The 26,403-nt window shown below is 39.9% G+C and overlaps 1 protein-coding gene across 1 annotated transcript; it reads left to right on the top strand.

Annotated features, from left to right (window-relative positions):
* Positions 1-8,881: 8,881 nt before the first annotated feature.
* fam83c (family with sequence similarity 83 member C) lies at positions 8,882-22,854 on the top strand. Its single transcript, XM_015046522.1, has 5 exons — positions 8,882-9,830; positions 14,279-14,446; positions 14,985-15,109; positions 19,759-19,992; positions 21,592-22,854. The coding sequence occupies exons 1-5, from the start codon at positions 9,333-9,335 to the stop codon at positions 22,376-22,378; spliced, it is 1,812 nt and encodes a 603-aa protein (XP_014902008.1). The 5' UTR covers positions 8,882-9,332; the 3' UTR covers positions 22,379-22,854.
* The last annotated feature ends 3,549 nt before the right edge of the window (positions 22,855-26,403 follow it).

Raw genomic sequence — 26,403 nt, forward strand, 5'->3', positions numbered from 1 at the left:
GCTTGGCTTTCACATTCAAACCAAACCCAGACTGAGGTTTGGAAGACCAGAGGACCAAAGGTCAGAGGTCGATTAGCTTTCATACCTAACAAACCAGACTTATCTTTTAGATTAAAGCGGACTGAACATTCCTGGGGGAACCCAGCCTAAATGTTCAGGAGAAAATCTGCTTCCACTTCAGTCTCTCTTCTGTCCTCTCTGAACCAAGTCAGTCTGGTCCTGGTTCTGGTTCTGATGGTCTTCCTGTTAAAGTGAGTCATTCCTCTCCACTGTCACCATATTCTTGCCAAGGAGGAATCACTGCTGCAGAGTGAACGACTCGATTCAAAGAGCTGGGATTCATTTTTACTGAGGTGACTGGACTGTTCTGGCTGGTACTGCTATGAACGGACTGGACCTGTTTGCTTTCTACTGTTCATTTATGAATTAGGGTATATAAATAAAATAGTGACAAAGAGGTTGAGGTGTATGGAGGTTATTAATGAATATAACTTATTTGAGTCGGTTCTGTTCCTTCACTGGTCCAAACTGCAGTTCTGTTTCTGGTCTCTATTGTTCAGTCCATCTTTTATGGAGCAGCAGAATAATAAAAACTGCAGTTGCTGACATTTACTGTGAAATTCTCATGCAAACTGAGTCAATCTGTTGTGCTTCAGAGCATCAACAAAGGTCTCATTGAGACGGTGAAGGTCCGTTTTCCAGACCGAAGGTTCTGACACTGGACGGGTTGTAGTGATTATTTTAATTTCAGCCTTTTGGTGAGTCCTGTTCTTGTGTGAGGCGGAACAATGGTGCGGTTTCTCTCTCTCCGTTATGAGCTGGGACCTTTATCTGCCAGCCGGCTTCACACCATCAATGCCGTTCTGTCCGAGTGTTGAAACTGTGGGTGGACAAACCCTGTGAAAGTCTGTCTGCTGCTGCCGTCCTCAGAAAGACACAAACCCGACTCAACACAAATTCACAACATTTTGGGGAAAATCTCACATTTTCTTTCCTTTCCTGTTCAGGATCAGATCATTTGTCTTTTTTACGTTTGTCTTCTGGATCCTTTATAACCAGGCAGCTTGACAGAAAGACTCACAGCTGAAACTCTAACAAATTATCAGACCGTATGAGTCAAAGTCTGTCTGTGTGGAAAAAATAAAAATCACATTGTTTCTATTTCAGCAGCAGTGGAAGGGCTTTCAGTTCATTTAGGTTCTGTTTTCTCTCTAAACAACATTTTGGTTTTTATTCAGCCTTTATTTAAAACTCCTGACGATCACAACAGTTAGAAAACACAGTACATTAAATAAAACCCATTCTCCTGAGGCAAATTGAACCATATAGATTTTGTTTTGGTGAGATATTTCTATCAGGTTGCGGTTTGGACTTTGACTAGACCATTGCAGCAGATCTGTGTTTGGGATTTTTGACCTGGTTTGGACCGGACTCGGATGGACTCACATTTGACTGAAAGAGGTCATAGTTCATTAAACAAAAGCCCAAATTACCATACCTCCACCACCGTGTTTGCAGATGTTTGTCCCAGAATCTCATCCAGATGCAGCGCTGCTGACCTGCCGCCATCTTGAGAAGAGGTTTTCTCCTTCAGTCTTCCATACTAGTTCAGAGTCATGACCTTTAACCTTTAATCCACTTCATGCCCTGGCGTTGGGCTGAATCTGCAGAAAAATCCTTTGTGCTCTGCAGAAACACATAATTTTACTGTTGTAGACAGAAAAAATGAATTTTATATGCAGTTATTTACTACTAAAGCAACAATTTACTGAAAAACATGAAAAACTCTAATTAAAAAAGTTAAAATGAAAACTGACTCCATGTTCTGCCGTTTACATCTGACCTGCTTTGGAAAGGATTCATTTTATTCATAAAATAAAATATTCATTTTATTTTATGAATAAAATGAATTCATAAATTCATAAATGAAGACGAAAAATACATTTGTAATCTCAGTGAAACATACCTGGTAATAAAGGCTATTTGTAAGGGTAAAGTTTGGTGGAGGGACAGCCATTTTGCTTGTGGTTTTTCAGGAGTTCCAGTAAAATTGACTTTTAATCCTTTAGAAATCCAAGACATTTTGAGAGAATGGCCACATAGACAGACTTCTTGAGACTTTCTACAATAATAAATATTACAGATTCAAAATGGTACATCAGGAACACGAGCAAAGACTTCCTGCGACATCAGGAAAACATTCACTAACATTAGCGTTGGATTAGGCTCTCAGACATTTTCATAATAAAAGTTGAGCGTTTCTCATTTTCCACACATAAAATGAAGTGCAGGTTGTTCTACAGTCTATAATTGTTTTCAGGAATAAAATATTATATACTTCCTAAGATCTGTTTTCCTTGTAGTGAAATGTTGACCTGCAGCAGATCAGCTGATGTTTGTCCTGTTCCACATCCAACAGAACAGCTGTTTTCACCTTCATGACTTCACGCATGGTGACGGGGCGGCGTTGTTTACTGAAGGCGTATGCAAGTCACACACACACACACACACACATACACACACACACACACACCTCCATGACGAGAACGACCGATTAAATGGTTTGTTTCATGCTTAAACAGAAGCCCAGGTCAAACAGCAACAACTCTTCCTCAGGATGAAGAGTGATATCTGCTGAAGTGAATTATTAATGTGGAGGTGAAAACTTTGACCTTGATACAGACTCAGGGTCAGAGATGAAGGTTTAAACTGAGAGGACAGCATGAGCATGTGCAGAGCTTACTATTTTATTCTTTATTTTTTAATTTATTTATTTTTATTATTTGTTTTTTATATATTTGTTAAAACTGCCACCTCGTTGTGACAGAAACTGATGATCTATGAAAAAACTGATCTCCTTCGCCTTCTCCCTGAGCTACTATTGCCGTCTGAAGAAATACACCAAAAACAACCAATCACAGCTGGGAGGAGGGACTTAGCACTGTCAATCAACCTCATGTTTGCTGCTAAATATGCTAATGGCTGAGAAACAACTCATAATTACAGGAAAACTGTTTACCTGCCATCATCAATGGCTATGCTAACTATGTACTGTAGCACAGAGAAAGGGAGCGGAATGGGAATGGGTGATTGACGGCGCTAAGACCCGCCTCCTGGCTCTGATTGGTTGTTTTTAGTTAGTACTAGGAGAAGGTAGAGGAGCTTGATTTTATTCAGATGATCTGTCTCATAACGAACTCACAACATGGTGACACTTTTTTCAACATTTTCTTTAATTTAACCTGTCATTCACGAGAGGACCCAAACTTGGGTCCTCTAGTGACAGGGGTGTCAAACTCCAGTCCTCAAGGGCCGCTGTCCTGCAACTTTTAGATGTGCCTCTGCTGCACCACACCTGAAAAGAATAATTAGGTCATTAGCAAGGCTCAGGAGAACCGATCTACACAGGGAGGAGGTGATTAAGCCATTTCATTCCACTGTTTTTTACCTGTGGCACATCTAAACACTGCAGGACAGCGGCCGTGAGGACTGGAGTTTGACACCCCTGTATGACAGGTTAATTCAATTAAAATATTTTATTGATCTCAAAGGGAAATTAAATGTAACTTGTATTAATTCAAATTCTTCAAAGAGTTATTCTAGATGTTGATGACTTTGGCAGGAAAGCTCTCAGGGCTTTGGCATTATTTCAGCTTTCCCAATGGTAATCAGCGCCTTGTTGTAACCTCCCCGTTGCTATGGTTACGCACCACAACAAGATGGCAAAGCATGAAAAATATAACCAAAAATCAGTCCAACTGCACAGTATCCCAAACAATCAGCAACAGTTGACCAAAAATAAAGGAATTGTTTCCCCCACAGAAAACATTTTCTGTTCTGTTTTGACATTTCAGGCATACCGTACAGAGAAGATGGAGGGGGTGAGGGGGGGAAGTGTTGAGTATAAAATGACTGTGGTTTCTGCACAGATGCACAAATCAAATAATTTCTCTCTGGTTCTCAGCTGAATGTCTCTCCTGTTCCTGCCTGGTTTGCCTGCAGCTGGTTCTGCAGAGTAAAAATGTGCTGACGCAGGAAAATCCTGCAGTTTTGATTTCTAGATGAAGTGACGGGAGAATAAAGAAGAATAAAGGAGAATAACTGAAAGCAGCTCAGAAGCGTCACAAACTTTCTAACGGAATCACAGACATAAAACGTGGATGTTAAGGTTTGTTTTCTAAAGTTATCATCAACCATCATCAACAAGTAATTTAAATTCATGACTGCAAAGTTTTCCAGGTCCAGGAAAAACTTGGAGTAAGTCTGGAAGGTCGGTATATACACTTATTAACTTTTTCATACATGGAATACTATCGAAATCAAAACTGTCCATTTGTTCCTGTATATTTTTCTATAACAAATCTCCAATGAGACAAACTCATAAAAGGAAGTAAACAATCATAATCTAACCTTATTGTATTTGTTTAGCAATTGATTTTTATAATTTAGTTTTTATTTACAGTGAAAAACACAGTTTCATTATTCCACACATGAATCCCTCTAATTGAAGAGCAGTTGTTAATATTTGACCTTTAGTTTTATTAAACAAACTTTATTTTCTTATTTCGTTTCTTTCTTTAATTCAAAGTGTTTCTGTTAGAAGCAGTTTATTGTACTAAATCAATGTAATTTAATAAATATTTAACTACTGGGATGAAAATAATCGGATGCAGCTCTGAGTCACATTGTTTCCTTCTGATGCATATAAACAGGTTTTATGTTGGTTTTATAAGAGTTTCTCCACAGTCAGTGTATGAAAGAGGATAATATGTGAAGTGATGCTGTCATAACTTTCAACAATAGTTTAAATCTATTATTCAGTGCTGCTCAATGTCCTGGGCGTGTTCAGAACAATTACTGTCTCTGATTGGCTTTAATTAGCATATATTAGCTGAACTTATTCATAATGAATCATTTTCATCATAGTTAGATTAGATTAAACTTTCAGATTTGAACTGAATGTTTTTGTTTCTGTCAGGAACCGGCTGGTAAATTTCCTGGTAACTGCTGGTTACATAAATAAACGTGGATAAATTTGAACTAATGACTGAAAAGTGATGTGTCAGTGTTTTCTCAGCCAGCGGGTCGGACCGGTTCTCCGGGACGCGGCCGCTCCTCACAAAGCTCTGAGCCGCAGCAAGGATCATCAACACGTCCATCATCGAGTTTATTATGGCAGCTCAAGTTCTGCTGCCTAAAATAACTGGGCTGCTGGATGAAAGGCGGATAAACGCTGCTGGTGCTTCATGTTGCTCTTCTTACTGTTTATGACTATTATGCAAATCCAAACACAGTACAAACACACGAGTAAAGATCAGGGATGCATTAGATTGTACTTCCAATTTCTGAGGTTTATTATCAGCAGATCCGATACAGAGAAACAGCTGAATTTATTTAAAACGTTTCTGTTCCTTAAACACAGACATAAATGTGCTGAATTACGAACTCATTTGATAACTCTGCTCCAGTACAGCTCACTTAAATACAAGAATAGCTTCAGCAGCTTGGTCAAACATGTAAAAACAACTTTTATTTTTTAAGCCAATGTAAAATAAATTAAAACAATAGGTCGACTACCTTGGTCAAACATGGAAAAATAAACTGTAACAACCTTCTTTCAAATGACCAAAGTGCAATTAGGAATTATAAACATAATGAAAAATAAATAATAAAGTCTAGAGTTAGACTGAACAGATCTGCCCTCACGAATGGGGATCTTTGTTACTAACTGAATTCTTTCCAATAAAAATATTAATACTGATCTGGAGCATCTCCAGTAAAGATGAGGTAAAAGTCTTCAGATATTTTAACTTTATTTCAGTAAAATCTCATAATCTTCTAGTTTAAACCATTTATTCAGAAAGAATCTAAATTTGAGGAATACATGTTTTCAACTAAACTTCTCTAATTTCGTCTGTAACCATGACGATTAAATAAACGTTGCTAAAATATTTTAATCTCTTTTTCTGAGCTGATCACATTCAACTTTAACTGAATAATCCTGAAAATGGTAAAAACAAAAATCAGATTTACTGTTTTAATAAGGCAGAAGGACTGAAGAAGGAAATGGACAAACGCCAACATGTGGAGTTAAATTCACCGGGTTCAGTTGGATGAAATGAAAACCATCCATAAATCAGGTTTTAGCTCTGCTGGTTGGTTTCTGCTCACATACAGAGAGGATGACTTTATATCCATATCTATAATCATAAAATATCAATATGGAGAAAAGCAACTGATGCCTAATATTAGGAATGATGGATGGACGGATGGATGTTTTCCTGCATGTTTTCCAGCTGAACCTGAAGCTAATCTGAAGCTAATCTGAAGCTAATCTGAAACCAATCTGAAGCTAATCTCTGCCTTTGTGCCTCTCAGTCAGGCAGTCAGGTGGATTTAATCCTCATCTCTGTTTCAGTGACTGGGAACCAGTTCATCCAGTCCACCTCTGCTGGGTCCGGAGCAGAAACCAGTCGTTGCTCGGCCTTGGGCGTTTCCCATCATGCCGTTGGGGTTCTCTTACTGGTTCCATCAGAACATTAACGCCTTCGACCCGTTTCCATTGTCATGGCGACTGACTCTCCTCTAGCATGTGACCAAGACGAACAGGGAGGAAGTCCTGGGTGGTTCCAATCCCAGGTCCGCCATCTTGGTTTTTACAGACTGGATGGAGATGAAAGCTGTGACGATCCTCACTGGTTCCAGAAATAAACCTCCAGTAAAACCTGCTGGTTGTCTAAGACAGAAAGAACCATGAGGACCGGAACTGAGATGGACAGAACCATGATGGACAGAACCATGAGGAACAGAACCATGATGGACAGAACCATGAGGAACAGAACCATCAATATAAGCATTAATGAGTGGAGGTGGAGACAAAGACAAGAATGAGTTAAAGCAAAGGTCTAGTCAAAGTTCAAACCTCAACCTGATTGTGGAAGGACCTTCAGGTGAGCTGAAACAAAAGTCTGCAACATTGAAAAGAAGACTGGACCAAACTGATGCAGTCAGATGGAGTTATGGCCGCTGATGTTTATGATTGTTTAATTGGTCAAAATATAAACAATAAAGTTTATTCTGAACCTGAAGGATCATTAAAATGTTTAGAAAAACACATTTTACATTTCAGTAAGAGCAGATCCTGAATAAGTAGTATGAGGAAAATCCCATTTCATCCGTCAGAGAAGGAAACTCAAACTGATTGAATGAGGATCCATGTTGGTTCCAGTATAACCAGCTTCTGACTGGCCCAGTTTCCCAGCCGGACCTCACAGCATCAGCTAACACGCCCAGCCGTTCTGACTCGTGACCCGGACAATCACACTCTGCTTTACCTATTCAAACAGAGCAGGGAGGATGATGTCAGTGAGAGGTGTTTGATTTGGTCACCTGCACCTCCCTGCTGGTAAACACACCGTCACACCTGACCCGATCCCGGATGTTCAGGCCCGATTATGGACACTGTAACCTCAGGGGGGGTTCTGCTGCCAAGAGGAAGAAGATGAACATGTCTTCATCAATGGCTGACGCATCTACGGAAATTTCAGCAGAAGGAATGCCATCTTTCATTCCAGAGAAGGGTTGAGTCTTCTGGTATCGCTTCCAATGAAAATGGAAGAATTTGGTTCTGGCACAGTTCTGGTGTCAGATGACAACTGAAAAGCATCACTGTGATTATTTAGCTATACAGCATATTAATATATGTGCCATAGTTGTAGTAGAAACACAAAGAAACATCACAAACAGATCTATTTGTGGTTTTCTACTGAGATGTACAGCAGGTAGTAAGAGGATTTCCACACAAAACCCCAAAACAAAAAGATGACACCACAAAAGGTTTGAGTCATATATCATTGGCTCTGCTTTCTGTAGCTCAAACTGATGGTTGAATGCATTAAAAGACTAAACAAAGTGACATGAAGAGGAAAACTTAACTCAAAATTACACTATTCACTACAAAGTTATGTTAAATAACTAATAAACAACCAACTATTCCCTCTGGATGACAAAATAAGAATAAAAACCTGCAAAACCAGAAACAGGCTGATGAAAATGTGTGAAATTAACTAAAATATGACATAACACAACAAAATTACATCTAATAAGAATACTCTACCCAAGGTGTAACTCGTTACATTTACTCAGTTACACATACTTGAGTATTTTTTTTTATTTATTTATTTATTTTTTTGGAATTAAGGACAGCAATTTAACTACACCATACTTTTTACTTTTGTTGAATAATATTTGTGGATCCTGTCGCCACTGAGAGCAGCTTCACAGAATAAAGAATAAACATGTTTTTACCATAAAATCACCAGAAACAGACCAACAGTTTAAATCAGAGTGAGACATCTTGTTTCAACACCAGCTTTGTTGTTCTGATTAATTATTTTCTGATGAGCCATTTGGGGATCAAGATAATACAGTAAACTATATGAATTAATCACAGGGAGTACTTTACCCTGTTTTATCACCTGCTGTATACTAATTACCTGCTGTGGGATTAGTTTAATAATTAATATGTTGATAAAAATATTTAGAAAATTACTTCTTCTTGTGAATATGTTTTTATTTATATTGTTTTATTATTTATTCAAACTTAATTTAAAATGTTTTCAGTGTGATTACGTAATTTTTAAATATTAAGTCAGATGTTATTTGAGTAATTTCTTGGACTACTTCTTTTGACTTATAATTGAGTAAAAATATGTCAAACTCTTTAGATTACCTCGGGTTCATTTGAACATTTAAATTCAAATAAACTGGGAATGGCGAGAAATAAAAACACTTTGAAAGTTTGCATGAAGTAAAATTAGCATTTTCTTCGGTATTTGCTTCATTTTCACCCATTAGGCTTTTACTTTTTGTTTATTTTATTTTTTTTTTTAATCACTAGCAGCTTTATTTTGAAATCTCTGACCAGACGTGGGCTACTTGTTGTGAGCTGGTTGGCTTGGTAACGGCCGGAGGGGGAGGAGCCTGATGGCGGAGCAGCCAATGAGAGGACAGACTGCAACAGGTGAGCAGAAGACACACACCTGACCCCCGGCTGCTGCAACACAACACCGCGCAGAAGAGGCGGCTGCGGCTCGGAGAGGCGACATCCTGACGGACAGGGCCGGGAACCAGAGAAGCCGGGACCATTTCAGCGCCCTGAACAGAACCAAACTGTCATTTACTCTCTTTAATCTGGAGGCAGGTCGGTGCGGATTATTGATCAGATTTAATCCGCTTTCTGCTTTAAAAATAACGGCGATGCTTCAGGACTCCCAGCGCAGCAGCGACTAGTTCCAGGTTCCAGGTCGATAGTCTCCCAGTCCGGCAGCACCATGATCAGCTCCGAGGGCCTGCGGCCGGCCACCGGCGGCAGGAAGCCGCTGGGGAAGCTCGCTTCCCGGCTGGAGGAGGTGAAGAACCCGTGGAGGGAGGGCTCCAAGCTGGAGCTGAGCCACAACGAGGCGGCGCGGCTGGCCACGGACGCGCTGCTGGAGCACGGGGAGAAGGAGTACCGGCGGGTCCTGGCCGAGGAGCGGGAGCTCAACTTCCTGTCGCCGCTGGAGATCCGCTACATCAGCCAGCATGCCGCCAGCAAGACCTCCGACCCCGACAGCGGCGACCGGGACGACGGGGACGCGGACGCCGTGTCCGAGCTGACCTCCGGGACTTACTTCCCCATGATGTCCGACGACGAGCCGCCGATGCTGGAGCTGGGCTGGCCCGAGACCCCGGTGCGGTTCGGACCGTCGGAGACCCAGATCTACTTCCAGAGGGACAAAACTCACAACATCAAGGACCTGATCCGGTCCATGATCAACAAGGCCAAGAAGGTGAGGAGGTCCGGCTTAATTTGGTTGTAACTAGTTACATTTACTCAGTTAAATGTACTCGAGTAACTTTTTGGAAGAAATGTTCTTTCAGGAGTATTTTTACTACTTTTTACTTTTACTTAAGTCACCAGGCACCTGCCGTTTTTATTAAAGTTTCATAAGTTTTAAGGCTTTTGCCTAATTTTGTTGTTTTCTGTTACTTATATGAATTATTGTCATTTTGTCCTTAAAATACTAAATTTTACACTAAACTTTATATATTGGTCCATCTGATAATGTAATTTTTAAATGATGGATAATTTGATCAATTACTCAGTACTTGAGTACTTTTTACCAAATACTTTTTTACTCTTACTGGAGTCATTTCTTGGATGCTACTTTTAAGTTTTACTTGAGTAAAACATATGTTGAAGTAGTTCTGCTGATATTTGAGTAAAGTTTTGGGTTCTCTTCCTATCTGTGGACAGAACCCTATTGAGATCCCTTATCCATAAAACAGTTAGTTACAAAAACACAGCATATTATCAATAACAGCATTAAATAAATCAATTTCATTTATTTTTTTCAATTTCAAACAGGTTTTTAAAAGCAATAAGTCATCAGTATGACACAGAAAATATGTCCACGCATAACCAAGAACAAAATAATTAGCTTAAACCACTTTTCTGTTTGAAAAGCAGGAGGAGCAAATACTCGTTTAATCCTGTCCATAATTTAAACAGTGGCATACAGATATATAGATAAATGCAGAAATGTATGTATTTTGTATTTTCTTTTTATCAAGACATCTTTTTACATTTCACCAAGAAATGTTTACATATTTTCTTGTGTTTTCCTTAAACATGCGTTTAAAGGAAAATATGGATGTTTTGAAAACCAAAACATCCATATTTCTGCTTTTATCTTTAATTATGTCAGTATTGTTCCTCCATATCTGATGATGCCGTGAAATAAAAGTGGATCAATAATTTAATCAGCTCCAGATCTGAGAGATTATCTCTGATTAGTGACCCATAGTTTAATCTAATCTGATGATGGATTCAGCTTCAGGTGGGCAGATTTCCTGACCCAGGTTAGAACCAGAACCAGAACCAGTCTACACTCTTCCAGTGAAAACAGACTCTCTTCATTTCCAATTCAAATGTTCCCCCTTCTCTCTGAGGCTGTTGCTCAGCCCAAAATGCTGTGTTTGTGCAGTGTTATGTTTGCAGACCAGCGGGTCACAGATGGTTTCAGTCCTGTTGCGTCCAGAGTCTCTGACGGCCGCAGAGCTGCAAATATAGAGTTTATGTAGAGCGGCTCTTCTAGATAAGCTCTCCGGTCTGATGACATCACGGCACAGGTAGACATGCTGCCAGAGGAAACTCTGCAGCTGTGTTTCCTCCAGCTGGCTGCGTTAATTCGTCTCCAGAGCCGACAGGCCCGGGCTGGCCCTGCCCCCACCTGTTGTCACGTTGGTTCAGCTCTTATTGGGTCCTGAACCAGAGGCCAGCAGCTGAGCCTGGATCAATGACCTCAGTCCAAACTGACCTGGAGAAACATGCAAGAGGTTGAACTTGATGTTGGTTTCTGCATCTTTGGTGGCTTTTTAAAACATTTTCAGCTTGTTTTGTCTGAAATAGCTTTATTTTATTTTAGATCTTTTCAGTTTTCTTGCATTTTTGAAGGTTTTCTTTGTTTTAATCAATTAAGTTTATTTGTGTCTCACATTTCAGTAACAAGACACTTCAAAGTGCTTTTTGTTATAAAAACACAAAAATAAAAACAGTCACCAATTTAAAAACAAACTTTACATTTCGTCAAATACCACCATCAAAAAATCATCAATGCTCATAAAAAATGTTGTTCAATGTTCCATTGATTATGAATCAAAAGCAGCTCTAACCAGCTGGTCTTTAGTCCAGATTTAAAGGAACTCAGTGTTTCAGCTTGTTTGCAGTTTTACAGAAGTTTGTTCCAGATCTGTGATGCTTAGAAGCTGAATGCAACTTCTCCACTTCTCCGTGTTTGATCAAAGTGTTCTGGAAGGTTGATACAACAGCAGCAGATATTTAATGAGTTTTGTGTTTTATAAACTACCAGAAGGATTTTAAGGCTAATTTGTGCTTTGAAATCCATTTCTGTTGTTTTCCTGCGTCTCAAGTTCCTTCTGCAGGTCAAAGGTCATGTTTCTGAAGCTAGTTTCTCCGTTTGCAGCCGCCTTGTGTGTCTGTGGATCCCAGCAGCTGGTTTTACGGGTTGAACTTGCAGGTTAAAGCTGTATTAGTAAACCCAGAACCTGAGTCAGACACCAGTGACTCCATGGTGTTCAGGTCGTGTTTCTGTGTGACCTTTGACCTCCCTGACTGGTCTCTGTCTGGAGCTGTGAGCTGGTCCCAGATCAGCCTGGTCAGCTGCTCCGCTTGCAGACGCTGCAGCACGCGCTGCGTGTGAGTCACTTCCTCTTCCTGCATCCGTAAACAAAGGAGGTTCATGTGCAGAAATCCTTCAAACTGGGCATCTTCGCTGCTTTTTCAGACAATAAATGAACTTTGACCTCTTCTGAGACATTCAGCTGCAGTAGGAACCTGGCTTCATTCAACGACTGTAGAAGAGCTTAAACACAAAACCTGGATTGGTTTGACGCTTTCCTGACGCCTCAAGCTGCTTTTGATTGGCTGATGGAGGATTTTATCACCAAACAGATTTCTGTTGCTTCTGTCTGCAGAGTTAAAACATAACAATGTTTCCCTGTTAAAACTTAAAGCAGAAAAGAATCAAATGGTTAAAGATTTTCACCTCCTTTATGCTTGAAATCGTGTTGCATTCACTGCTGCTCGGAAATAAAGAGGTGGATTATTTGTTTTCATGACAAATTTTCCTTCTGCAGTTCACTGAACAAAATAAGTTGATAAATCTCATAAATTGTTTTATAGAATGATTAGAAACTCATATTAACCTCTTTAAATGGAACATAAAGTTTGGAGATGTCACTTTTTGTTTCTACATTAAATGCAGCAGAAACTTCAGTTGTTTTTAAAGAATCAACTCATAAAACAAACCAGTTTTTATTAATATGGTGAATTTATAGAGTTTATGTAATTTATAAGGTTATCCACTAATATTAATATTTACCTTCCATTTTAACATCATAAAAATGTCTCTGCTTCAGTGAAACATCCCACAATCCTTTGCTGCATCCCTGTCACATGACCAGCCCCATGATGAAAATCGATATCGATTGTTTTACATATGAGACCAATCACCAATAATCAGTGGGGAAAAAATGGGTAAAATAAAATATTACTGAGTTAAAAATGAAACTATTTGTGCTTCTCATGAGGTTTTGTCTCTGAAAATGTGTAAGAATATTTACCAAAAGGTTTAAAGCTGTAGATTAACGGTGGAGACAGTGGATGTTTGGTCGTTGAATCTTTTTGGTTTTGTTGGTTCCTGTTGGCTCTCTGGCCGCTTCAGGCCCGTTTCCTCTCTCTTTGTTTTCTGGGTCTGAAGGAAATAACAAAGCAGAGGTGGGAGTGGAGGGGTAAAGGAGGAAAATCCTCCAGGAAGTGAAGTATTCAGCCTCCTGACTCTGATGGAAGGGAGAATAAATCTTCTGCCTCCAGGTGATCAGAAACGATCGATAATCTCCTGGTTGGTCGTTTCTCAGAGGAACTGATTGTGGTTCTGGGTTGACTGGTTGCTGACTGGTTGACTGGTTGCTGACTGGGTTTGGTCACGCTGTCATCCGAGCTGTGCTTGATGGAAACTGTGAGGCCCCACAGCGGAGCAGTTTGGCCCCTGGGGGCCCAGAAACCGGCTCATCAGGTTATAACAACATGTTCCTTCGTAATATCCAAATATATTTCCCTTGATTTTAGGAGCTCATAAACGATAAACATGTCAGGGTTCTTATGAAACACTGGCTGCAGCTTTCTGTTTCCTTCATGCTCTTCATTTGTAGAATGAGTTTAGAGTATAAACGCTCTGCTGATATTCAGTTTGGTGAGTAAGAAAGTTAGAAACCTGCTGATTCAGATTCTCGTCTCTTTACAGAATAAAACGTTTTTTTTTTAATCTGATGGAAGATTTGTTGTAAAAGATGGAATAATTTGGGTCATGAAAGCAGGAAGTTGAATATTTACCCAGTTTGGACCAAGATTCATCTGTCAGAGGAGATCCAGATCATCAACCCTCCACCACCGTGCTTTACAGTTAATAAGATGGATTTCCCCAAACATTGTGCTGATATTATTATTATTATTATTATTATTGTAATAATGAGAGTGATAATACTCCACCTCAACATTAAAACATTCCTCTGCTCAGTTTTTTGTCTGAAACTGAGTAAAAATCATCTGAAGTTGAAAGTAAATCTCTCTCTGGAGTTTTCTGTGAAGGAAACCTCTGAGGTCCGGATCAGGACCGGTACCATCCGAAACCACGGCTGACTCCCGCTGTCTCTACAGGTCATCGCCGTGGTGATGGACATCTTCACCGACGTGGATCTGATGTGTGACCTGATGGAGGCGTCCAACAAGCGGCGAGTCCCCGTCTACATCCTGCTGGACGAGAAGAACCTGAGCTACTTCACGGACATGTGTGTGGCGCTGGACATTCAGAACTCTCACCTGAATGTAAGTGAAACGGGTCGGCGCCTGGTGGTTACGACCGTTCTCCTGAACCCAGATTTGTCAAACACAGCTGCATTCAGGAAGTGATTCTTTTGGAGCAGGCTTTTCACTCCTGGTCTCAGTATTATGGTTGTTGGGTTTTGCTAACTTGGTTGCTAACAGCCAAGTAAATTGGTGCTTTAGATTATATCTGGAAGAAATAAATAAATTAGGAGAAGCTAAGCGTCGTCAAAGTTGGCAAAAACACTAAAGCGCTAAATGAAAAATTTGCTGGAGAAAAGCGGAAGATTTTCCAACAAAATTTTTTAGTTATTCTGGTTCTGTTTATTCTGAAAAAACTAATGATGACCATAAATCATCCACACCCCTGATCCTAGTGTGCTGCACTATTCCAGTGAAGTTCAGTGGTCTTCATGCAGATCATTCCAGTTCTCTGCTTCTTTCTTTACAAACTCCATAAACGCAGCCTCTCTGGTTGATCTTGTTGTCCTGTTTTTACGCTGAGAGCGATTATTTTACGTCTGTGTGTTGGTTTGTGCAGAACATGCGGGTTCGCAGCGTCTGCGGCGACACGTACTGCACCAGAGGCGGGAAGAAGTTCACCGGTCAGGTCCTGGAGAAGTTCATGATCATCGACTGTGAGGAGGTCATCGCCGGCTCCTACAGGTGAGACGGCAGAGTCAGCTGCTCTGTTTACACCAATAAACTTGTCCAGAAGCCTTTAGTCTCAATGGCAACAAATAAACATGAGATTTAGGAACAATCACACCTGTTATCAGTCAGCCCTCCATTTTTAGCAGGAAAACAGGAAAGTTTGTCTGGAGCTGCTCCGTCCTGCAGCCTGACGTCTGCTTTGCATCTCGCTGATAAGCAGCACTGTCACAGGAAGCCTCATATGAGTTTGCAAATTCTTGTGGCGAGGCTGATAAAGCCGACGTTGTGCAGCAGAGCTGTTCTCCTGAAGCTGCTGGTGGTGAAAACGGTTCCAGAAATATCCCAGTATCACCTGTAATTACAGCCGGAGATAAAAGAGGGCAAAGGTCATCCCGTTTAAGCTCTCGGTTTTCCCCTCCTGATCGTCTCTGAGTGAAACTGAACATCTGAGGGTTGAAATGTTTCTGCTTTAAATGAAGCAAACAGATGAAATGAACTAAAACAACCTTCAGTGTCGTTGTTGTGACCTGGTAAAGCTGCAGCCATCTTGTCCCGATCCAGACTTAACAAGAACCCACTCAGAGTTCAGTTACTAAAACTGAATTAGTTCATGTTCATAGGTCCACACCTAAATATTCTGAACCAAGTTCACATTCCTAATATGAACAAGTTCATTTTATGACAGCCTTAAAATAAAACATGTCAGCTAGCATTAGCAACCAGCCTTCATGCAACTGATATCCTCTTCTGTTGCTCACAGACATGAACCGGATATAAATGTGTCCACGATCAGACATTTTCAGGTTTTAGTTGCTAGAAAGTTAAGCTAAAGGATTCAAACCAGGTTGATAATTTTAGCTGGTTGAAGCGTAACGAGGTCGTGTTCCTCTCCTGTAAAATCCAGTTTGTTTAAACACGTTAGCTGACAAAATCTGTGCTGATAGTTCAGCTAAAATTACCTCGAGAGCAGCGTTGGACGTGACTAAACTGTGACTTAATTCGTCTGGCAGTCCCTGCCTGCAGCAGGTTCTGCACCGTAAGCGCTGAAACTTTTTCCCTTTCCGACGGTCTGGATACAAACCTTCAGTTTAAATTATGCTAAAAGCAAAGAGGGAGAAGTCATAGTCCAGATTCCCACAGATGCTGATATGTGACGCAACTCGGATCTTACATGTTTTCCACAAAATAAGCTAATGTTTGTGGGAAACGTTTCTCGGTTTGGATTTTTCATTTTCAGTCAGAGCTTCTTTCACATTGAGCTCATTATGCATAAAACGCCATAAAGCTCTCTGAAGACGCTCGCAATCCTGGACGGTGGCGTATTTTTGGTTCAGATGAAGTTTCTGCGTGAAGTTGTTGTTCTAAAAGGAGCCGTTGTGTGATGTAAATGTTCCCAGGCAGAACCGTGGTGTCGGCTCTGCTGTCAGTTACTCATCATCCTCAGCTCAGACTGAGCTCCATTGTCTCCAGGCGTCCGTCCAAACTGTGTTATTGTCTCTTTTGTTGTGTGCAGAGACTTTCCTGCTCACATCGTGAGGACTTGACTTCCTGTCATGGACAGACTGTGCGACCCGGTGAGGAAACGGGTTCAGTTTTAGAGTGAAAACTGGGCTCGGTGCGTAGCGATGTCCCCTGAAGCGATGCCGAGGGCGTCTGAGTGTAAAATAGCCGTGAAGCTGAGACTTTGTTTTTACCAAGCTGTTGTCACAGATCAGCTCAGAGGAAGTGTTGATCATTACTGCATGTACTTGATGGTGTAATAATAACTCCTGCCACAGCTTGTAAAAGCCCAGGCCGTCACTATGAGGGAGCAGAAAGTTTGCTTGGAGTTTGAAGGCGACGAATCTGTGGTGCTGCAGGTCGGGACAGGAACTGATGAGAATTTATTGGTTCTTTATCGATTCTCATTGAGTTAGGAAATAAACTTCTTAATTCAAAATATGCACCATGTTTTGTTTCAAACTAAATAAAAACTTGCTTAATCAATAAAAATCCCTCTGCCAACATTTTAACATGAAATGCAACTTTCTGCACATCAACAGTTTTTGTGTTTTTAACACAATAAGTGAGCCTGGTCAGAAAATATATTCTGATTTATTGAGTATGATTGTAACTGTTAACGTGAGATGTGGATTATTTATACAGAATGGCTCTAACATTAATACAGTAACCAGGATGCCTGTGCTCTAAGCTCCACCCCCTTGAGATTCACCACCATTGCTAAGCAACGGATCAAACTCACTCGTTCAAATCGGTTGCGTGCTGTGCGGTTTGAGGATGTTGGAGGCATTTCCTCCTTTTATTCTTATAAAAGGAGGAAATGTGTGAAATATAAACATTTCATGCAGCGTTTCTGCCGTGACGCCATTTTTGATATTTTCTAAAGCAAAACACGGAGCGTGGAAACATCACACGTTACGGGAACCGTTGAACAGAATCGTTAAGCAGACAGTTTAACGATTCTGAACTACTCAGAACCGTTTCTGTACAGGAACCGGTTCCCTAGCTGCAGGTGTGGGTTGGGTCGGATCAGCTGCTCTGCTGACTCTGGAATGAAGACAACAAACTGTTCAAAACATTTCAGTCAGGTCTCATCTGCACCACACCTTCCTGCAGCAGTCAGACCCGCAGCTCATCAAATTAGACATCAACTTTGCACCAGTTCTGAATGTTTAATAATAAACTTATTAATAAAAACAAAAACAAAGGTTATTTTATCTATATTTCAGTATGTTTTAGTTAGTTTTATAAATGCACAATATAGTAGTTCCCCCCATTAATTACAGTTTTTATTTCACAAAATGTTTCCTCAATTAAAACTTTTTGTTATTTCTTTGTTTTAGTTAACTACAGTAACATCGGTTTCGACTACATGCCATTTTTTCTGCTGCTATCGACTTTAAGGACGTAACATTAACTTCCTGCTTACCTGTCAAAGCCAGGACAGCTGCCACGCTAACGAGAAAATGGTGGTCATAATGTTTTGCCTGATTGATGTATATCTGCTGCATGTTTTTTTCCTGGGTAAAGATGCAGATTATGATCCCAAGCAGAATCGAAGGAAAATCCCGAGATTCGTCATTAATAATTTATCAACATGTTTATTAGCCGATCTGCTAACTGGAAACTTGTATAAAATGTTCCAGGAAGTCTTATCATAATTATGCCAAACTTGTTTTATAAGTTTATGGCTCTGTTGATAAAGCAGCAGAGTGAAGTGATGTAAGAGTTTTATGGTCGCGGCGGTTCCATCTGAGGAACCGTCATGGCGGACGGCGAGTCGCTGCTCAGGTTCCTCAACTTCTCTGTTTATTTTCCTGCTCAGCAAGTTCAGCAACTTTCACATTCACATCTGAGGAAAAATGATTTCTGCTGTTTGCTATGACTAATAATAATAAAGAAAATAAAGCTTCTGAAACCAACTGAAGGGTTGGTTTAACAGATGAGAGTGATGCCGCCTACTGAGAGGAAAAACTGCCTGGAAAAGGTTTTATAGACATAAAAGCTCCCCAAATATGATGTTTTGCATCGTCATTTATTTATTTGATCAGCTGTAAGTGGGACATAATTCTCTGAATACAGTGAGAAATGGCTACATGGCTAAGAAGCTGTCTGGCTTGCTAGCTAGCTCCTGCAGTTAGCTACATAGCTAACTATCTCTACTTCTTTTTTTAATCTGATTTATTTTAGAGATTTTGATTGTTCTTTTTAAAAACTTGAAGTACATATAATTCAGTACTTTTTTATTCAAATAGAAATTAACTGATTCTAATTTTTTATTTTATTTTTTTTACTATATTCTTTGGAGAAAAATGCCCATTTTATTGCATTTTATTTTATTAAAGATTCAACATAAATCTAAAGCTAATCATTTCAAAATTCTTAAAATATGTATTCTTGTTTTCTGTTGTAATTCAGAGATGTGTTATGTTATACTTATTCTTATTATAACTATAGAATTTTTATACTGGCTAAAAACCTAAAGTTTCCCCTGTAATTCAAGCAAATGAACAATTTGAAAAGATAAAAGCAATAAAAAATTTTGGAATTCTCCAATATATTTTACTAATAACCAGCATTCAGTTTAAAATTTTTCATATCTACCAGGGATGATGTGGTTTTATAGTTACATAATCACTTTTCCATTAATCACCTTTATGCTTTCAGGCTGAATTATGATGACATCAGATCCAATATCTTGATTAATTCTGATGTAACAGAACCGAATTTCCAGGTTGAAGGTTTTAAATCTGAGTGATGAGTGAATGTGTCTGGATGTAATTAGCTGTCGTTGCTCCAGCCAGATGAAGGTCGGCTGGACGCCGAACGAACCGATGAGTCACAGCCGTGACTCATCCTCTGCCAGGAAACGGTTAACGCTGGTTATCAGCTGGAGGTGGAGGGAGATCATTTACACCAAGTACTGATAGATACTCAGTGCATTTTATCATTCCTGCACATATAATTTTATAGTCCTGATAGAACGGACCCGAGTTAATGGGTTCACGCCGAACCCCAGGACGAACCCAACCCTGATTTGTTACCAAAGCAGTCAGACGCTCCTACCTGAGATTATCTAAGGAAACTTTCCTCCGTTTTCCTCCTGATTGTTAGACTTTAGGTGATAAAACGTCCTGACTTCCTGTCGTCTCTCCCTGCAGCTTCACCTGGCTGTCGGCGCAGGTGCACAGCAACATGGTGATGCATTTCTCAGGTTTCATCACCGACAGCTTCGATCGGGAGTTTCGCTGCCTGTACGCCGACTCGCAGATCATCGACAGATTCAACCCAGAAGACGAAGAGATGCCTTACTATCCGTCGTACCAGACCTTCCAGGCCCCTGTGATAGGCCTGGGGCTCGGCGGGCCCCTGGGTCTGGATCTGCACTCCGACAGGTAGGAACGACGTGTCCAACATGGCGGATGGTCCATGGAAACATCAAATACATCATGGAGGAAAACATTAAGAATCGCTGTCATTTTAAAGACATTAATAAATGTTTCCAGAGGTCATGAAAGGTCAACCAGCCTCCACACCTTCTTCATATCAGACAGAATTGGTGTCAGTTCACTTGACTATGATTGTGCAGCAAAAATATCTGTTTGTGCTGCTTTTGCTTTGAAGATATTAATGAAAGTTTAAAGGTCAACCCCTCACAAACAATTGTCTTACATTTTTATTAACATCTTTAAAGTGATAGCGGCACAAAGAAAAGGTTTTTGCTGCACAAACATTTGACACCAATTTCATTAGATCTGAAGAAGGTGCCAGGGGAACCAACTTCACTCTGGTCTTATTATTCATCTGCAGGGATCTGCTTTTTTATTCTGTTTCATTATTCCAACCACAATCTGAAGAGGAAAAATGTACAGATAATTCACACCGTACGGGAAGGAAACCTTAAACAGAAAACCTTCCTGCTTCATCTCAGTATAATTCATACCAGCTGCACCTTTACCACCTTATTCACAACAGTTTCATTTTCTGCTCTTCTGTTTGCTCACATAACTGTATTTTAATGTCATCAAACTCTCATGTTTTAGTTGCCAGAAGGCAGAATGAGAATTTCATAAAAGAAATAAAGGATCCATTTGGTCTAACTGTTTAATTACAGAGTTAAGAGTGTAAACGAGCACTAAGCTGTGACTTCATTCCTCCATTTTCTCTGCAAACTGCCACTCCCTGCCTGCAGCAGGTTCTGCAGAGTAACAACAGGAACGAGAATCTGTTGTCAGGGTTATAGCTGGACTTTCTTATTGTTACCAGAGGAGTTGAAACATTAACATGTCAGGAGGACCGGGTCCATAAGACCGAGGTGAAATGTTGCGACTCATATTTGATGCGTTTACAGCTGTTGTTCCCAGACTGAGTTTAATGACGGCACGTTTTGCTCAGTTCAGGTTTGTCATGTAAAAACCAGGTCATTCGGTCCAAAGTTCTCCAAAAAGTCAACAAACTAATTCATCTGAGTTTATTTGTGCACGAGGCTGTCGCTTTACGCCAGTCTAACTGACCAAGTTCGAACGTTTCCACCAAAGTGGGCGGAGCTAAACTTGTTTTATGATTTATCGTTTTTCTCTTTTCTCTCTTTCTCCCATAAACCGGATGGTAAAGTTTTCAGTCTGGAGTTTTGGTCTCAGTTAAACCTTTTTTTTTCATGGATAATTTTGTTTCCAGAGACTTCAGAGTTCATTTTATTTAAATCTGTTGTTTTGTTTATTTATTCTGGATATTTAAGTTGTCTTCCAGTTCCAGTTTTAAATATTAGAATTTAAAGTTTGCTGATCTTTGAGAATGTGTTCTTGCATTATTACCATTATATGAATTTAAAATGGTCTCAAAACAACAACATTATTGTTTTTCACAATAACATCTGGGCAAATTGAGTTTTTGTGACGGGCCTGGTAGTGTATCAGTTTTTAAAGAACCGGGTCGGTACTGGTACCGTCTCTGTTTCTGTTCCTTGTTGATCTCGACTGTCTTTCCTCCTGCAGGCAACGGGACCGGAGTTGCTCTGAAAACTCCAGCAGCCAATCAAGTAACAGCATTTCCAGCGTTAAGGTTGCTCCGGGGATGACCTCCAACAACGTCTACAAGGTCACTCAGGGTCATGACAAGAAGGAACCCGTCGGCTCGTCTCTGCAAAGCCCAGAGAGGAGAGTCGGTGGGCTGAGGGTGGGAGGCCCGAGCCCGGGAGTCCGAGGTTCTCCCAACGGCGGAACCGGTCACAACCTCATCACCGACCGCCAACTGCCGACCTACGGCCAGTCAACGGGCATCGAGTGGAACAAACCCAGCTCAGCCGAACTCTTGCGGGCAAACATTAGTGGCACTTCCACCAAATTTCAGGGATTGGGTTTGTATGACCACAAGCCCACCTTGTTTCAAAGTTCTCCAAACACAAACCAGAACCTTAAGATCCAGACGCCGTCGCCCATCAACGAGCCCAAACTGCCCCCAAAGCAGAGGACGCCCAGCAGCCAGTTCCACAACAAGATGTCCGACAAGCTGCTCTTCTCCTCCAAAGACAAGGAAACCTTCAACTTCCGGCGGTCTCCGTCCCCGCTGAACTCCTCGCCCTGGGGCGGGCCAGAACTCTCTCAGCCAGAGCCAGAGAGCCAGCAGTGCCCGCCGCCGCCGACGTCTCCGCCGGGCCACATGAGCCGCCAGGACCAGAAGCGGATGACCCTGGGCCACAGCAAGCTGGACCTGGTCAACCACTACAACAAGCTGAAAACGAAGCAGGTTTACAGCCGCTTTGAGCTGAAGAGCAAAAACTGAAGGACCGTCTGCGTCCTGCCGCACCGTTCAGACTCAGAGGAGTTTTCTGAACCTTTCTGTTAACTTTTTACTTCATTATCTTCCACAGCCGGAAAACTCACTGAGTCGGCCATTTTGGCTCTGAGATACTGTTTAGTTTCCCTTCTGAACCGTTTTGCCTCTTCATGGAAATAAGGACCAACTGTTGGTTTCTACAGGGGTGTTCAAAGTGCGGCCCAGGGGCCATTTGCAGCCCTCTGAGTGATTTTGTGGCCCCCAACCTCAATCCAAGCATGGACACTTTTTCATCTTGTAGAGCAAGTTTTTTAACAAGTTTGTTTTTTTTACAGATATGTAACATCTTATAAAAATATGAGGTACAAAAAAATAGATTCTCTTATATTATCAACCTTTTTGCATTTGTCTTACCTTTGCAGTAACTAGAACCACAAACATTGATCTACTTTTACTTAAATGCGAAGCATTCAGCCCAAACAGGAAAACAATCAAACTTTAAAAGTCAGAAACTGTCTTATGATAATGCAATAATGCAAAACCTTTTATGTTTTGTCTCTAAAATGACTTAAAATTTCACTTTATGAATTAACAGATACATTTAAAAAAGGCTCAAGAAGTTTGTTTTAAAATACTTTTGCAGCCTCCAAGTGTTGGCAAAATGTTTGGACACCAGAGGTTGAAAGAGATTTTTCTGTATTTGGATTATCTTATACAACGTTTATTCTCTAGAAAAATAATCTGTTATTCATCATTTACTGTTGACTCAGCTCTGGAAACAGGAAGGCGTAGCAACGAGCTAACACTGGATTAAACCTTCAACACTCCAGGAACGCTTTTCTCTAGATGTAAATAAATCTTATCATAATTTCACTGTATAAAGATTTTATTTTAAAACTTATTTTAACTGCCCCTCCCCTAAGTGTTATCTACAATTACCAGCAATCTGAATTCAAGATATTTTAAAGTCTTGAAGTCTTCAAAAAGTCAGGTAATTTAAATGAGTCTGGTTGAAATTGTTCTTGTTGATGTTTTATTAAAGCAGGATGCACTGTAAAACATTCCCAGGTTGAAACCAGCACAAAAAATGGTTCTGAGAATAAAGTCATAATATTAGGATTAAGCCATAAATCATTAAGTTATAACGACACAAAAAAGTTGTAATACAATAATAAAGTTGTTTGACAGAATTACATCTTATAAAAACTCCTACATGAAAAATAATTAACATTTAAAATGAGGAATGTTGGACATCTTGAAAAGTTACGTTTGGTATCGATTTTACAAATTAGAAAATATTTAATCTTTTATCACATCAGCATCAAGTTGTTATTGGTAGCAGGACAGCAGTGGAAAGAACCACCTGGACCTGCTGAGCTGCTTCCATCAGATCCTGATAACTTTATCACTTTTTTCTCTTAATTTCTCATCTTCATTCTGCTGATTTCATGACTTTATTCTCATAATTAAAAATCCCCAAAACTCCGTCGCAGCTTCAGTTTGAGGCTGGAAGCTAAGAGGCACAAAGATTCCCAAGTTTATTTTTAATTTTTTTCAAATAAATTTTTTATTAAATTTCAGCAACAACCAATTAACCGTTCCAACATAAATCTGACTAATTTAACAGGAAGCAAAAACAAATCTAATAGGTTGCAGCATCAGTTTGTTGTCCTGACACACGGCCGAGTCAAAGGAAATAGAAAAATGATTTAAAAAATGATTCTGTACATAAAAAGAAAAAAAATATTTACCACAATTAGCAATTGTACCAATTAACTTCATCACCGCACTAAAAGTTGAGAAGTTTTCAAATTGAAGTGTCTGGAGGACATTTTTAATAAACTGCGGTATGGTATCGCTCAGTGTCTCTATCCCATAATTCCTTGCTTTTGTCTGTACCAACACATGAGGTCGTCCCAGTTCACCTGTAGCGTCTTCATGTTTCCTCCTCCTTTAGACAGAAGGAAGCAGGAAGGAAGTGAAGAGCTTTCAGTGTCTGAAACAAACTGCCTCTTGAGCTTCATGAAGATTTTCAGCATCTTCTGAGACTCTGGCAGGAATTAGCCAGTACCGTGACTCACCCAGTGGTAGATGGGACCAAACTGGTCATTAAAAACGGAGAAAAGCTACAGACCCGTTGTAGCGTGACGTCTGCACTGCACAGGTTTCATTCTGTTTTACCGCAGCAGCGAAGCTACAGGCAGCATGTAAAGGACTTTTTGTCCTGCAGCGTTGGTGCATGTGCAACATTTCTGGATGTAAATAATAACATCTAACGGGTCTAATCTCAGGATTAGTAATGAACATTAAAGTGTCATCAGCATAGAGTTTGACTCTGTTTTCCACCTTTTATTTTCCCAACTTACAGAAAAACCCTGTTGGGTCTTCAGAGCGTCAGGATAAAAACGTAGAGAAGGAAGAACCGTTCACTGGCTTCTGAATGAGTCCCACTCAGTTTACTGCACAATCTGATTAATCTGATTTATTTTTACTATCATTAAATAATTATCAACTGTTTTATTTTTTATGTGTGCAATGTTGAACCAGAAATCAAGCTGTTTATCTGCAGTTTTTTCGGTTATGATCATAGTTTCCTGGTAACTCGTGCCTTGATCATCCTGCCTTAAGGTTTACAGCCACGTTTCTGACCAGCTCTGTCTCTGACACCTGGGTTGGGTCCAAACTCGAGGTTTCCTCCTGTCCAGCGCAGGAGCATCAGCAGAATGAGACCTGAAGGTTTCAGGGCATTTTCTTCCCAGCAGCTCTGCTGTGATGTTGTATAAAACACTGGTTTCACTGGGTTGCTTCTAAAATCTCCTTTTATATCCAGATTTGTATAAAACTTGCTGAACTGTTTCTACTTGGAAGTTGTAGGATTGAAACGCGGCGATCGTCAGCGGGCACATCAGGGCTTTAACCTTGGTGCCGAGCAATAAGGAATGATGTTGATCATGTTTTGTGTTTGTTTACGACTTTTTTTTTGTAATTTTTATTGTTTTTTTCTTCCTTTATTACCTTCAGTTGAAATGTGTCAGAATGTGCAGCCATCAGTTTACCTGCAGTTTGTCCTGTTTGGCTGAATAATCTGTTTATTGTACATATAAAAAAGATTTCTGATTATTTTGTGTTTAACAATTATTATTAATGGAAAAATGTGAACTTTTAGCTTTTGTTAAAGTTGGTTTTCTTTTTTAAGATGAACAAATTTGAATAAAAACAAAAAGCTGATGAGTGTTGTGTTAAATTTTTGTCGTCTTTGGACTCCAGTTCTTTGTTCTTCTAGCTTTTGGAGCCACTTCCTGCTCAAACTCTGACATATTCAGGGTTTTTATGCAGATTTGCCATGAAACCTGCAGGTTCTGCTGCTGACGGGTTTCAGGTTTTACATTTGGACCGGTCTTTGTCGGTTCTGGTCTCAGTATTCCTTCCTGAACCTCAGAATGTATGTTTTCCTGTCAGGAAGATCAGATCAGGAACAATGAGCAGCGAGTCCCAAAGCTGACAGAACAATGAAACGGGCCGAAACGGGTCCAAGGTTATTACATCTCTGGGTTTTTTATTTTAGGTTTTTTATTTTAGGTTAGTTTTATTTAGTTCTGACCAGTTTAGTTGGTTTTTAGTGTGTCTGCTAGTTTTTATTAGTTAAATATTGTTCAGTTTTAGTTCAGTTTTTATTGTATTCAGAGTTGGATGGCAACTAGTTACATTTACTTTAGTAACTTTTTGGGAAAATATATTTTTAGGAGTATTTTTACTATGTTCTACTTTTACTTGAGTAATTTTATAATGAAGTATTTTTATTCTTACTTCAGTAAAACTTCTGTATTTTCTACCCACTGAATAAAACACAAATGTGTTTTAACCAAAACCTCACCAGACACACATCTGCAGTTTTTCTTAAAGTTTCACAAGTTTTATTTTGAAGAAAAAAAAAAGATTCAGGATTTTTTTTTTTTTTTTTTTTCCTTTTTTTTTTTTTGGTTTTTTTTAGGGTTTTTTTTCAAAAATTTTTTTTTTTTCGGTTTTTAAAA

Source organism: Poecilia latipinna, unplaced genomic scaffold (assembly GCF_001443285.1).
Source record: "Poecilia latipinna isolate Pla-1442-1.1 unplaced genomic scaffold, P_latipinna-1.0 Scaffold782, whole genome shotgun sequence".
Classification (NCBI taxonomy): domain Eukaryota; kingdom Metazoa; phylum Chordata; class Actinopteri; order Cyprinodontiformes; family Poeciliidae; genus Poecilia; species Poecilia latipinna.